General features: G+C 52.0%; 7 protein-coding genes across 7 annotated transcripts; 3 read left to right on the plus strand and 4 right to left on the minus strand.

Moving 5' to 3' along the window:
• Positions 1 to 2008: 2008 nt before the first annotated feature.
• Positions 2009 to 3640, plus strand: LMH87_004080 (uncharacterized protein; the record flags this gene model as incomplete). The annotated part of the gene is made up of 1 exon (XM_056195247.1): positions 2009 to 3640. One exon carries the CDS (start codon positions 2009 to 2011, stop codon positions 3638 to 3640), a length of 1632 nt encoding a protein of 543 aa, XP_056048895.1.
• A 987-nt stretch (positions 3641 to 4627) lies between these two features.
• On the plus strand, positions 4628 to 5620 carry LMH87_004081 (uncharacterized protein; the record flags this gene model as incomplete). Its single annotated transcript, XM_056195248.1, has 1 exon — positions 4628 to 5620. One exon carries the CDS (start codon positions 4628 to 4630, stop codon positions 5618 to 5620), a length of 993 nt encoding a protein of 330 aa, XP_056048896.1.
• A 143-nt stretch (positions 5621 to 5763) lies between these two features.
• LMH87_004082 (uncharacterized protein) lies at positions 5764 to 6468 on the minus strand (the record flags this gene model as incomplete). The annotated part of the gene is made up of 2 exons (XM_056195249.1): positions 5764 to 6349; positions 6413 to 6468. The coding sequence occupies 2 exons, from the start codon at positions 6466 to 6468 to the stop codon at positions 5764 to 5766; spliced, it is 642 nt and encodes a 213-aa protein (XP_056048897.1).
• Positions 6469 to 7163: 695 nt separating this feature from the next.
• On the plus strand, positions 7164 to 8809 carry LMH87_004083 (uncharacterized protein; the record flags this gene model as incomplete). Its single annotated transcript, XM_056195250.1, has 2 exons — positions 7164 to 7823; positions 7892 to 8809. The coding sequence occupies 2 exons, from the start codon at positions 7164 to 7166 to the stop codon at positions 8807 to 8809; spliced, it is 1578 nt and encodes a 525-aa protein (XP_056048898.1).
• Positions 8810 to 8952: 143 nt separating this feature from the next.
• LMH87_004084 (uncharacterized protein) lies at positions 8953 to 9435 on the minus strand (the record flags this gene model as incomplete). The annotated part of the gene is made up of 1 exon (XM_056195251.1): positions 8953 to 9435. The coding sequence occupies one exon, from the start codon at positions 9433 to 9435 to the stop codon at positions 8953 to 8955; it is 483 nt and encodes a 160-aa protein (XP_056048899.1).
• A 388-nt stretch (positions 9436 to 9823) lies between these two features.
• LMH87_004085 (uncharacterized protein) lies at positions 9824 to 10645 on the minus strand (the record flags this gene model as incomplete). Its single annotated transcript, XM_056195252.1, has 1 exon — positions 9824 to 10645. One exon carries the CDS (start codon positions 10643 to 10645, stop codon positions 9824 to 9826), a length of 822 nt encoding a protein of 273 aa, XP_056048900.1.
• A 409-nt stretch (positions 10646 to 11054) lies between these two features.
• On the minus strand, positions 11055 to 13286 carry LMH87_004086 (uncharacterized protein; the record flags this gene model as incomplete). Its single annotated transcript, XM_056195253.1, has 1 exon — positions 11055 to 13286. The coding sequence occupies one exon, from the start codon at positions 13284 to 13286 to the stop codon at positions 11055 to 11057; it is 2232 nt and encodes a 743-aa protein (XP_056048901.1).
• Between the last annotated feature and the right edge of the window lie 462 nt (positions 13287 to 13748).

The raw sequence follows: 13748 nt of genomic DNA on the forward strand, positions 1-13748 counted from the left end.
ACGAAAAGACAATTCGACCCAGTCGCATTGTGGGTGGGCTGTACCAGACAATACAGGGCGTACCGTTGAGCGAGTTTCTCGATTCCGCACGGCAAGGGGATGCAAAAGTAAAACTTGTTGCCGGGAAAATTTCAGGAATGATGGAGAGTCTTCATCGGCTGGGATTTGTCTGGGGTGGCAGGTACAAGGGTGGTCAAGAGGCAAAGACGCTGATTGATTGCATCGTGGTTGACGAGCAGTGCTTTGCCTGGCTCGTAGACGGCTTTGGCGCCGCATATGACGAAGAAGTGGTTCATAGCGACTGCCAGGCACTTATATCGCTACTGAAGCAAATAAAAGTAGATGATTCATAGGCATGAAAAGCATATGTCGATACTGAAGGGCAGGGTTGGCCGAATCTAGAAGTTCTCTGACACAAAATATCTGAGACTGGTCAATTGCGACGGGCGGATGAGACCTTACTACCTAGGAAATCTGACTCAATCTATAATAGTCTATGAAGCGCTACCAATATTCTAACATCTGTCGAGTTCTTTACGTATTTTTCTCTGGGTTGCTGAGGCGCCTGGTCGTGCGGGCGCTTTCTCATGTCACCGTCGCACAACGCAGGTACGAGGCGTCATTAGCATCAGCCTTCTGTGCCACCTCGCAGTACGTACAAAATCTGAACATTGGGCTTCAGAGCCACAAATCATTAATATAGATGTCGCTGCGGGCGTGTAGCAGTTTCCATTGTGCGTTGCGTGTTTGCCCTATGCGCCACAATGGCTTTGGGCTAAGTAGACGCTATTGCAAGCCAACAATCAAACAAAAAATAAACTTCAACTAGAGCAGGAAAAAAAATCGACTTCTGTCATCAGCATCATGTGGCAAAAAGGTAAAGAGATGTTTTACAAGACAGTGCCCAACCGGTGAAGCCACTGCATGCATCGTGATACCCAGTACGGCGGAATTATGGCGCGCCAGCGCTCTACCCTGGCGAGTTTTGGCGACGTCGCACGTAATTCCCGGGTAAATAGTCAGTAATTTTTCGTACCACATCCGTAGCCACAACTAGCTCTTGAGGGTGTGTCGCGTGAATCTTGGCGTGAGAGATGGCAAGCGGAACCAACTGCGCCCGCAGAGGCTCACCAAAACATCCGTCGACGACGCCCTCTATCATGATCAGTCCCAGTAAGGGTTGGTTCAATACACTGCTCCAGATAATGTGCCTTTTACCCAGTTTTTGTAGAATAAGATACTTGAACCGAGAGGCTTCAGAGCCTCGGAAACGAAAGTCCCCAGCCAAAATCCAACCACCAACACACCCAGCCAATAGCACGGTCTTGTACAACTTGGAATGTCATTGTTCTCTTGGCAACCCTTGAAGAGGGGTCACCGACATCCATCCGCATACCGATAGCGTGGTTCGTCTTCCATGTGGCGGTGTTCGTTTGCTGTCCCCGCATTCCAGCATGAGGCAATCTCAGGCCACTGCGCCGTTGTCAATAGCCGGGCTTCCGGTGTCGTATTGTCAGCAAGGCAAATCGCCAGTGACAATGGACGCCACCAACGGCTGTAAGGCAAGACACTCGAATCAGCAGGATTCCCGGTCCTGGTTCCCCAATCTGGGTGTACTGAGTCTTTCTATTGATTCATCGGTGCCACACGGCCGGGGGCAGTGGCCAGACATTTGGCGCAGGACAGTCGGGTATAGTTGAAGGGCTATACCTGGGCAGCCTGCATCAGTCGGCAAGTTCTATGGGCATACATAAGTCTATTATAGATGGCAATGCATGAGTTATAAGCATTGCTTAGAATGATTGATAAGGCGTCACGGGGGGATATAGATCGGCAGTATTCGAACCTGGCAAACAACTCCATCATGCCGTGGCGTTGGCAAAGGGCGCCTCCATAAGCCAGCAGACGATAAACTAGAAGCCGCAACCACTACGTAAAAAGCTCATATATGTACCCAAAGTATCCCCTTTTCGTGTCGGTCGTTTGTCTCTTTCTTGCGACAGCAATCATGACGACAGCAATCGTAATGATCTTTTGTGCACTTGTCGCCTTTGTTGGCTTCATCTCCGAAGTGGCTGCTGCGCCGCTCATCGAGGGTTCTTGCGTAGGCACAGATGCCGCACTCCAGTGGCTCGAGCCAAGACTATCCAACAACTCCGCAATCTCATGTCTTGGGCAGCCTCTCCAGCTACATAATGCTAACCGCTATTGGGGTACGCAATTTGGCAAGAACGCATCCGTTGTCATCTATCCAGCAACGACGCAAGATGTCAGCCGGGTGGTAGAGGCCGCCAACTGGTCTCAATATGGAACTGACTTTTCTTTTGTTGGCGGTGCACATAGCGAGATCAACGCTAGCAGCAGCTATGGGATGGTCATGGATTTGTCGTGGATGAACAGCTCGAGATTGATCCTCAACTTCACTGAAGGTAGCGGCAGCGAGCCTTTTGTTGCTGTCGAGTACCAAGGTGGTGCAAACTGGGGCCAGGTTCAAACCGTTACTAATGGATCCGGATACACTGCTATTGGTGCGCGAGTGGCCAATGTCGGCGTTGGCGGCTTCTCCCTCGGGGGTGGTATCGGCTTCCTTGCTGGCGCGTACGGCTTCGCCATAGATCGTGTTGTGCAGATGGAAGTTGTTATCCCTACTGGTCGAATTGTTACTGCGACAAGGACAAACAGGTACTCCGATCTCTTTTGGGCGCTGCAAAGCGGCAGCGGCCAGTTTGGCATCGTCACGCGGTTCTGGCAGCGCGCGATCCTCGAGCCGAAGAAGAGCACCATTGCCTTTTACTACATCCAGGACAGTGATGTCTCGCGGCTGCGTCAGCAAACTGTCGAGTTCTTCAACACGAACACGGACCCTTTCAGCCTTGTGTACTACAGTTTCGGCTACTTACCGGATACCCTCATCAGCCCAACGGCGGAAAGTTACGGGAAGCGCACGTTGCTCATCACTGTCCATTTTGACGATCCAAACAACGCGAGTCAACTAGACAACACGGCGTCCTTTGCAAGCTTACTTAACGGCATTGACATTTCGAGGGGGGGGGCGATCCCGACTGATTACTACGCAAACCTGGCTTTCATCAGCGAACCTGCCTATCCGTACGGGTACCGACGAGGATTTTATGGTGGGCAGACGTCTGAAATCGACGTCGACTATCTTGCCAAGATGACCGACACTTTTTGGAAATATGTCGACACACTCATCGAACGAGGCGAGCACCCCTACTCCGCCTCGTTTGTCATGCAATACATGTACCCGGAGTTGAATGGAAATCTTCCCAAGACAGATCACGAAACTGCGTGGCCGCATTCTTCCGTGGGCCACCAAACGCTCTTCACACCAGCTTACCTGCACGCCGAAAACGACGGGCTCACAATCGCCGCCGTGCACGAGCTCAATGCTGTCACCTACTCCCAGCAGAAGAAGGTCAATGGCACATTTTTAGCCAATTATCCCAATTATGTTTCGCCTGGTGACACAGGGTATCGCGTCTGGGGTCACAACGTGAAGAAGTTGGCCAAGATCAAGGAAAAATACGACCCGCGTTGCTTGATTCACAACGGGCGAGTCTTTGCCAGCCATGGATGTAAAATGGCAGGCTGGGCGAATGTCTTTGGCAATTGTTCATAAAGATAGTTGGGCAAGAAACGCTCCTGCAGCAAAAAGTATTAGTGTTGAGTTTTTGTATACAGAAGCGTAAATAAATACATGTCCATATGAAATGCTTCATGTCCGTGGTAGCTCGTACCAGTTTACTTTATCCCGCGGCAAGCATCAGCGCAGAGCCTTGGGACTCGCTCGAGACGAGGTCATTGGCCTTCGGCGCAACGCCTTTTGTGCCACCCACATGCATCTGCCGGCAGTCCAGGGTTCGGCGCTGCGAAATATTTTGACCACACAAACCATGACTTTGAATAAAATTCATGATGAGGAGGTTTAGGAGAACGGGCTTCAGACCACAAACCTGACACGTATTTCAACTACTAGGGGGGACTAATGAGGCCTTGTATACAAGCAGCGGCTGTTCTAGCTCTGCATCTAGACCTCTGCACTAACGCCCTAACCCGACAAGAACGCGAAGAAAAAACACTAGTTAAATTTGACTATGCAAAATACACTTTCACGTGTGTGGTACAATAAATAAGGCTTGCGCAATATTTTCTTTCTAAGAGCTGAGCACTTCCGGGCGTGTCTCTTAAACGATCTTTCAACTTGTAAACCAAATTTTTTTTTTTTCAAGGTACGCAGATTTATTCAGTGCACAGTCTCCAACCCACTAGAAGAAGTACTCGTTCTTGCTCAAACACTCCATAAAAACAATTTGGTAATGTAGAGTAAAATAAACACGTATAAAAGTTGTACGTAGCGCCGCCCGGTCTTTCGCTGCTAGCAGCCTAGCTAGACCCGAGCGAGTTCGATGAATCAGTCGGACGAGGAGGCTCGCAGAAATTTATTTGTCTGTTTTGCTAGAAATATACAAAAATGAAAAGTAGGTCACTCTTCTTTTTAGGAGTTTTTTTGTGATTGCTTTGACCGCTTGTTCTTCCCAAATTTGTGTCGTCTTGGCTGGTGAGGTGAAGACGGCCAAAGGAAGAATGATGGTCTCTAAAACAACATATGAGTCTCCACCAGACATCGCGCGAGAGCACGTCCGATTCCGAGCTTGCGATTCTCAAAAAACCGTCGATTGCGGTCGCAGTAGTAGGCCGAGGTGGATTTCCGAAGCCTAGCCATGTCGTGCTGCCAGAAAAGTCGGAAAAGCCTCTAAGCAAGCCGCCGCTTCTGTGCCTGGGAATGGCACGCACTGGTACGGCATCTCTTTGTGCCGCGCTCAACACTCTGGGTATGGATCGGATTCATCATGACTTCAAGATCGTGAAGGAAGACTGGCAGTGGGAGCTCTTTGAGCGTGCCGCCGACGCCACATTCCCCGTGCTAAAAACTTACACCGATCAGCCATTCACCAGAGCTGATTGGGATGAGCTCTTCCGTTCTTATGATGTCGGAACCGACATCATTTCTTTTTTCGCCATGTCCCTCATTGACGCGTATCCCGACGCTCAAGTCATCCTCGTCGAACGCGACATTGAACGCTGGCACAAGAGCGTCCGTCTTCTGTTCGAGCCCTGGACGCACTGGAGCAATCGCGTGCTCATGAGGATTCTCGGTCGTCTGGCGGGCACCAAGACGGGCATCGCAACCTACAAATTTTCAATGGGGTGGACTGAATCGACCAAGCCCAAAGACATTATGGCGAATGCGCGCGCTGCCTATGTCAAGCACTATGAGGGCATCCGTGCGGCCGTGCCCCCGAAGCAGCTCCTGGAGTACAGGCTAGCAGATGGCTGGGAGCCTCTCGCAGCATTTCTGGGCAAACCGCCGCCCGCGCCGGATGTCAAGTTTCCTCGCATCAACGATGCTGCCGACTTCAAGCAACACAGGTGGTTTTACGAAAAGTATTTCTTGAAGCGGGCGCTGAACAAGATCTGTCGAGGATTTTGGAGGCGGTCGTTGGATGGAGTCTGTGAACAGGTCAAACACGGGATACCCTATACTAGAGTGGCTGATCATGCCGCGTGGGAAAATGGCTCGCACATAGTCTCGGCTTGAATTTGACTTATACGATGAGTTTCTGCAGTATTCCATATATTATATTCAGACCCTTTTTGCCGTTGAGTTACGCGAGATGGGGTGTTCAAAAGAAGCGCCGAAGTGGAAATAATTGTCCTGCAGGCTAGTAGGCCAACTGATCACTATTCCGAGTTGGCGACAAAGTAATTGACTGCCAACGGTTCGCCGAGGCCCATCTTCTGCTCAAACCACGGCTGGTCCCAGCGGACGCGGGCTGTGAGGCCTGGCTCAGCGGGCACCGATAATGCTTGAGCGACCTCGTCGGCGCTCGCGACAGACGCGGGCTGCTCCCAAAGCATAAAGACATAGCGATGAGGTGCCGACGGTGGCGGCGGCCCGGGCCCAGCGTAGGGAAAGATGGATCGGGTCTCGGTTGCGAGCGTCGTAAAGCCGTCCCCTGAGCTGTCTTTCGCTGCCACCAGATCTGTCTGGAGCCAGTGCGTGATGGGGCCAAGGAAGGAGAATGACACGAAGGGAGCATCTAGATCAATGCACATGGCAATGTACTTGTCGCCGTCATGAGGCTTCACCAGCGAAGTAGAGACGGAAATTGTCGGGGCATCTTTGGTTGCGAGCTTGGAAAGCTTGATTCCAACGCTGGATATAGCTGTGTTGCCTGGGAAGACAATGCGAAGCTGCGACGTCTTGTCCGGCGACGCGTCGAGCCTCTCGAGGGCAGTTAGGACACTCGGACAGGCCTTCATTGTGCTTTGCGTCGTGTTAGCGGGTGAGAGCAAACTTGGAGTGCGAGCAAAGCCAGTGTAAACTTACAGACAGAGAAATGCGGCGAGCAATTCTAAATCAAGTGCATTGGAGAGAGGATGCATACAACTTTTCGGGTCTGGGGCCTCCAGCATTTATAATTTAGCCCCCATTTCCGGTACAAGCCGACCGAGGACGCACGCCGGCCGATCCAGCAGAGAATTACATGTACGGGCGGGTTCATCCGTAATGCCGGCGTAGCGTCGAGAAAATGTCGACTAATTTGTTCTATATCCGCAATTTATCTCCGTGCTATTTCTGAAAATTAGTCCTAATTGTTGATCTTGTATTTCTTCGTTATGCGCAGGGTTGGAAGGGGACCAGTTGGTCGGCGCCGTGTCGGCAAACTAAAAACCAAGGCTAAACCAAACTCAATCCCGGGAGCCGATTCGGTGCGGTCAGCACGGAAATACACTGGGAATTTCGTGGTCACGGCCTTGATCCTCTGTCATTTACCTGCAACACTCACTCTTAGTGGGCAAAATGACGCCGTAAGGCTCCGTGGCCCGCGCTAATCCGCGGATAGCTGACTGCCATGGAAGGCGACACGAGAGTTCACGTTCCTGCATCTACAATTCAGTATAAGTAGTCCAGCTCGCCTCATTTCGATGCTGTCGCTGGTCATACCCCTAAGCAGTCGCTTTTGCATCTCATCATGGATCGCCAGGCTTCAGAAAATATAACAAAGGCCACTTCAGTACCACCAGAAGCCTCTTCGGATCAAAACAGCGAGAGCCGAATACAACCTGCTCCTCAACCAATGCCGTCAGACGTCAACAGCCATGACAATAAACAGGCCATCTCTGACCAGGAGGGTAGGCAGCCAGGTTCTCCCGAGCCGGCGCAAGCTGCACCGCATTCCATCTTTTCCAGGCGTACAAAGATGTTCATCATTGTCATGACCGTCTTTGCGACCTTTTTTTCGCCATTCTCATCATTCCTATACCTGCCGGCCATTACACCCATTTCAGAAGCATATCACCGCTCCGTTGGCGACATCAACTTGACAGTCACTCTCTATCAGGTCATGCAGGCCATATCGCCTCTCTTCTTTGGCGATCTCAGTGATCAGATTGGCCGTCGCCCGGTATACATGGCCACGTTTACCATTTACCTGGCGGCCAATATCGCGCTCGCGCTGCAAAACTCTTACGGCGCGCTTCTCTTCCTGAGAGCTCTGCAAAGCACCGGCAGCAGCGCGACTGTGGCCATTGGCAACGCTGTTATTGCGGATCTGACGACGCCGGCAGAGCGAGGCGGTTACATCACCATCGTGCAGGCCACCATCATGTTTGCACCGGCATTGGCCCCTGTTCTTGGCGGAATTCTGACTCAGTACCTGGGCTGGCGGTCCACATTCTGGTTTCTGGTCATTGCCGCCGGCGTCTTCATCGTCTTATATGTACCACTCGTGCCAGAGGTAAGCTCCCCAGCCGTAGACACTGCAAACCACTCAAGAACGATATACCGACTAACGGGTAATCACAGACTGCGCGAAACATTGTTGGAAATGGCTCTATTCCGCCTCCCACGCTAAACAAGTCCATCATCTCCAGCGTGCACTGGCGTCGCAAAAGACGCGACGTCAAGGCAAACCCGGGCGAGGAGCCGATCCCGGAGCCCAAAAAGCTGCCTAGAAGAATTCCCATTCCCAACATTTGGGCTGCCATTCGAATCGCTTTTGAAAAAGATGTCGGCTTACTTCTACTTTTCAACTCGCTGCTTGTCATGAGCAATTACGCCATGCTTGTGCCGCTCCAGGACGTGATCCGTAGGCGCTACCACTTTAACGACCTTCAAGTTGGTCTCTGCTATATCCCATACGCCATTGGCAACATAATTGGCGCGTTATTAATGGGCAAGGTTCTGAACTGGAATTACGCACGGGTGGCGCGCTCCCTGGGCATGACTCCCGACCGCAAGCGCAACGACGAGCTGCGCAAGTTTCCCATCGAGCGCGCCCGCACCGATCCAGTATGGCCCTGGGTCGTGCTCGCCATTGCCATGACAGCCTGCTGGGGCTGGGTTGTGGACTCTGGCGCGAGCCTCGCGGCGCCTCTGGTAGTGCTGTTCTTCCAGGGCGTCGGCGTCGCAGGCCCCATGTCTGCTCTGTCTACTGTCCTGGTAGATCTATACCCCTCGAATGCCGGACGTGTCTCTTCCACGTTTAACCTGACCAGAGCTGCCATAAGTGCCGTTGCTTCGGCTGTGATCCAGCTGATCATCGACGCCTGGGGCTACGGCTATACATATTTATTCTTGGCGATGCTTCTGCTGGTGGCGAGTCCTTCCATCCTTTGCGTCAGGATATGGGGTCCGAAATGGCGAGAGGAGAGATATGTTCGGATAGAAAAGCAGCAGGCAAAGGAGGAGGAGAAGCAAGCGGCAAGGCAGAGAGCAGGGTAAGAGGCGAAGTAGAGGAAGCGATCATCCAAAAAGTCGTAGCCAATGAACAGACGACGCTGCATTTGAACGTACCCGCATACAATCGCATGAAAATAGATACAAATAATTGATATAAGCCCTCTTCCGCCTTTCTACGTTTCATCTCAGTTGTGCTTCTTTTGCCCAGGTACCTTTTTCAAGCCAACACCCAAAACAACCAAAACTCTGATGATGATCTGAGGCCAAGTCGACCAAAAGACCATGTGGTCATCTCTCGTCCAGTTTGCCACGTCTAGCCACACATTCCACCCACCAACAGCCTGCGCGGTCGCATGGCAGTACGCAGCATCGCTGAGGAGGATGCCCGCGCACAAGTATCGCCACAGACGGACGTCATCAAAAAGACGCATCACGACGGCCTGGATAAAGGCAAAATAAATCCAGCTTCCTCCCACAGTGGTGTACATGAATGTCTCGGACTCTGTAAAGGGGTGGGCGTCGCGTGTCATGATGGTCAGGTAGCTCCCCGGGTTGCGCAGGCACATCCAGGCGCCACTGACCGCCGCCAGGGGTTCGAGGACGGTGAGGACGAAGCGAAAGACAAAGGGCACGGCGGCCGTGGCTCGGGTGGCGGTTTTACCGGCCATGATGCGATTTGTTTTGCGGGCACTTGCGGCACACTTTCTCGTTTCGCTCTTGTAAGATGCGAAGTTGCAGGGTGAAAAATGAGTCGCTGATCTGCAGCGGCAGAATGTCGCCTCAAAATCCCCCACAAGCCCGGTTGACAACCACGACAACATCGCAGCGCACATTGTTTCACTTAAAATTTCAATATTTGCCTCCTCAAAACATCTCTCGTTGATTGGATTAGGCTTTAATATTTGGTGGTCGTCAATGTCGCTGTATACTTGTGACGTCATCTCACTCATCTACCGTCACCGCCGAACCGTCCAGATGAAATGTGAAGGAAAAGCCTGTATGAGTTGCTTCTATTCTATTTCAAGCATACTTTTTAATGCCCTGAAATCGAGTAGTTTAATCCTCGTCCATGTCCATGGCCTCTGTATCCTCCAGCATCTCCAATTCCTCAATTTCCTTGAGCCTCTCGTCATCCTCCTGGGCATCCTCTGCTGCTTCGGCGTCCATTCTTGCCCGTAGCTGCTTAATGGTAGCGAGGTCTTCCTCCGAGGCCGCCTTGAGCTCCATCTCCAATTGCTTCTGCAAGACGCCCTTCAGCTCTTTTGCCTTTGCGTCCTGCTGCGCGAGGTGCTTCTCATGCAGTTCCTCGAGCTCACCTTCCGTCTTTTGGGACTCGTCTAGGCTTGGCATAGAATCCTCGCCCTCGTTCTCCGTCGTCTCAGGTAGCAAAAACCTGGCCCTGGCCGCATTCTCAAACGCAAACTCGGCAGGTCGGAGTTTTTCCGCCACGAGGCCTGCCGCCGCCGCCACTGCATCATCTTCGTAGTCGTCGTCGACGGCGTACACATCGCTAGTGTCAAAAGTCCACCACCCCATCGTGATGGTCTCGAGCCCGCCGTACCTCAGCTTGTCGGTGCGGTCAGGCGCCCAATAGTCGCGGACAACCTCGGCGATGGAGCTGAGGCCGGTCATGGCCTTGATGGTGCGGATGAGAACTTCCCGAGGGGGGCGACCGCACACCTTGTCAAACTCAATGTCGTCCAGGGAGTCTGGGTATGCAATCATCTTGCCGTAGAGGTCGAAGCGGCTGAGGAACAGCCAGCGTTCCGCCTTGGTGAGCTGATCATTGTGCTTGCCCGCCTTTTCGCAAAGACGCCGCGAGATCACAGGGCGCGAAAGTCCGAAATGCTTCTGCGACAGGTTATTGTCGCCAGACATGTTGCCGATTTTTTTTCCTGTTGTTGTGAGAGTAAGTCTGCCGGTTGTTGTTGTGAGGGGCGGTGGAGGCCAACTCACCGTCACAAAGCGGCGCTACGAAAAATTATCCAGGCAGCGCACGGAAAAAAAAAAGTCCAAGAGCAAAATAAGTATATCATGTATGTTTCCAGAATCGTAACCAACCCGTGATCATCATGGTGATCATCATGGTGATCATGAAGTGGTTTAGTATTGGCATTGTCATTATTAGTTGACGCAAATGAGTAGTTATGAGCAAGAGAGAAGATGAGCGGCAAGGATTTTTTTTTCATAGCGTATAAAATATTGCAATTAATTTCAATCTCTATCATTGTTGCTCTGTTGAATGTTGCTCATTTTATCGTCTACTTCCAGTACAATACGCCAGTACCTACGTCAACAATAGGCTTACTTGCTCAACCGTCATTTTCTCCCAGGCCTCAAGCCATATTCTACCCAGCGCCTTGCGATAGACTTTGTCGTCCTTCGTTCTTCCAATCCAAAATACACTCACAAATTGATACCAAATCTTGCCTCCATATTTGATCTCGTCCCAGTCTTTCGCTTCCGTCGTCCACGAGTGGTCCTGTGCGGCCTTGACCGTGATTTTGGCCTTTGAAATGGCAATGACTTCCTGTAACTCTTCGTATTCGGGCAGCCTACTTCCCGGCTGCATGTTCAAGCGAATCCGTCCAATCCGATTCCCGTCTTTTACGTTCACAATTTCCATCTCAGGCACTAACCCTTCGTCTAGCAGCGTCTTGTTTGAATTCTCGCGCTCCTCCGCCGTTCCCCGGAACTGAAAACGCACGTGCACTAAGCTGCCTTCGAACAGCAGATGAGGCCAGTAAGAGGCCGCGATGTTGGGAGGGCGCTGCTGGCTCGGGATTGGGTAGCAGAACTTGGGCGAGGGCTGAACGCGACTGAATAGTGAAGACTGATAGTATGGCGGATCTTGCTCGTTGGCATGCTTGGTCCAGTCGTTAGGCGTCACTGCATCTGCGTTTTCAAATTGCGTGCGAACTACGTGGTATGAATTGTCCACGTCTTCCCAGTCCCCTGTGGCCTTGTTCTTCTTCTTCCACTTTACAAGCGGGGAGACTACCAAGTCTGGTTGTGGGTGCATAAAGTCGGCTTCCCAGAAGTTCTGCAGATGCAGCGCGTGATGCGATATCCACGACCAGCTTGGAAACTCGTGCTTTGTCCCGGTCCAGTCCAAGCCGGAACGCGGTTTTGCTCCTCTTCGCCTGTGTTGCCACAGTAGGCCGATGTCGAAAATGAACTCAGGGATCCCAAATAAGAACCCCCCTGGAAGATACTGTCTCATAGGTGCCACGATTCCCTCAAAGGCATTGAGTGTATCATCGGACATGGTTAACCGGCGGCCGGCATACTCTGAAGCAAGACTGGAGTACTGAGACATGTCTGGCCACTCGGGAATGTATAATTTATCTCTCTTCTCGGTTAATGCGTGCTGGCTGTCGATCTCGGACAGAACTTCCAAGTCCTCCGACCACTGGGCGCCCGGACACGCCCAGGAGGCAACGAAGCTCAGGCCAAGAAGCCGCTTAGACAAAGCGGTCTCCTGCAGAGTCCAGGCTCGTTTCGTCCACATGGTACGCGAATGAATCAGGGGCGTAAGGCTGACACCCTGCGACGCTCTTATCAACGTCTGGCACGGCAGGTGGACGAAAGGCGACGGGTCAGAACTCGACCTGCATTGAGAGACTCGCGGGATGCCGGAATTGGCGCCTTCCGACATTAGTGCAACAAGTGTCAGATAGGCGTTGGCATATATTGAGCTCATCGCGTTGATCTGCTCCATCTTAGACTCCACATCATCCTGAACGATGCACATACTGTCGACCCAAAGGTATCGAATTCCAATGCTAGCGCAAAGACGCACCACGTCGTGTATAGTAGCTGGCAGCTCCATATAACCGCCTTTCAGGAACGCGCCAGGAAGTCGAAGGAAGGTTATGTTTGCCTTTTTTGCCATCGGCACTTCGGCAGCCCCCCAGACATAGCTCAGCGCAGCGTAACGAACGGGCTCGTCCGGCGTGACGATGCACAGGTCCTCGACATCAATCAGACTGAGTTTCGCCTTGGGCAGGAGCAAGTCCTTGTACTTGGCCGAACAGGTCGATTCGTGGTGCTTGTCGCACCGCTCAATCCAGCGCCGGATCAAGCTAACGTTGTAGCCATCCAAGTCATACGGTCGACCCCGACCTGCGGCGGACTTGGCCAGGATGGGGTTCGTGGATAGTAGCTGATCCAATCTCAAGTTGATAAATTGGTCACGCCGCTGTGCAGGATCGTCATTGTTCCCATCAATATTTCCCCAGGCAATGTCAAGTAGAGGCTGTTTGAGGCGGAAGTGAGCGCTCACACCGTAGGCCATCCCGAGTTTCTCTTGGAGGTTTCGGTGACTTGAGCATGCCAGAATTGACCGACAGCTTTTGCAGCCGTCGGACGAGCGAGCCTCGAGATCAGCCGCGGTACCGAGGAAGAAGTTGTACTGTCCCGGGTACTGGCCGGTCGTCCCTTGCGCTACGGCCACTTCCCAGAGGAGAAGATAGCCGCTCAGTGTTAGGCATTTCTCACATGCTTTGAGTCGATCCATATGGTCTGGATAATTGCGTGATAGATTGCTCTGGCGGAAGAGATGAAAGTGCCGACATCATGCCTTCAGCGGCAGTGGCTGAAAGGCGGCTGAAGGAGGGCTGGCTTTCACAGTGGGGCTACCAAACGCGGGGATAATATTTTAGCTGAAATGATGGGCTTATTTATGCATAAGCAGCCAGTTTTCACTTATAAAACCGCGCCTTCTTATCCTTTCTTACCGCAGTTTGCTTCAGAGCTGGTTGGAGTCGTCGCCCCGAGCTCTGACTATTCGTTAATCTTCTCTTCAGCACTTATCAAGATCTACATAAAAACACCGGCGTCACAGTTTTTGCTATTGTGGATTACCGCGAAAATTTTGTTGCCAGTCCATCGTGCACGTCTCGAAGTCTGTGTGGCATATCAATTGAAAAGACTGAATCTGGTTACATCACGCCGCACTGCTTCACACTAGCCACCCTGA

The sequence above is a fragment of the Akanthomyces muscarius genome, chromosome 2 (genome assembly GCF_028009165.1).
Source record: "Akanthomyces muscarius strain Ve6 chromosome 2, whole genome shotgun sequence".
NCBI classification, from domain to species: domain Eukaryota; kingdom Fungi; phylum Ascomycota; class Sordariomycetes; order Hypocreales; family Cordycipitaceae; genus Akanthomyces; species Akanthomyces muscarius.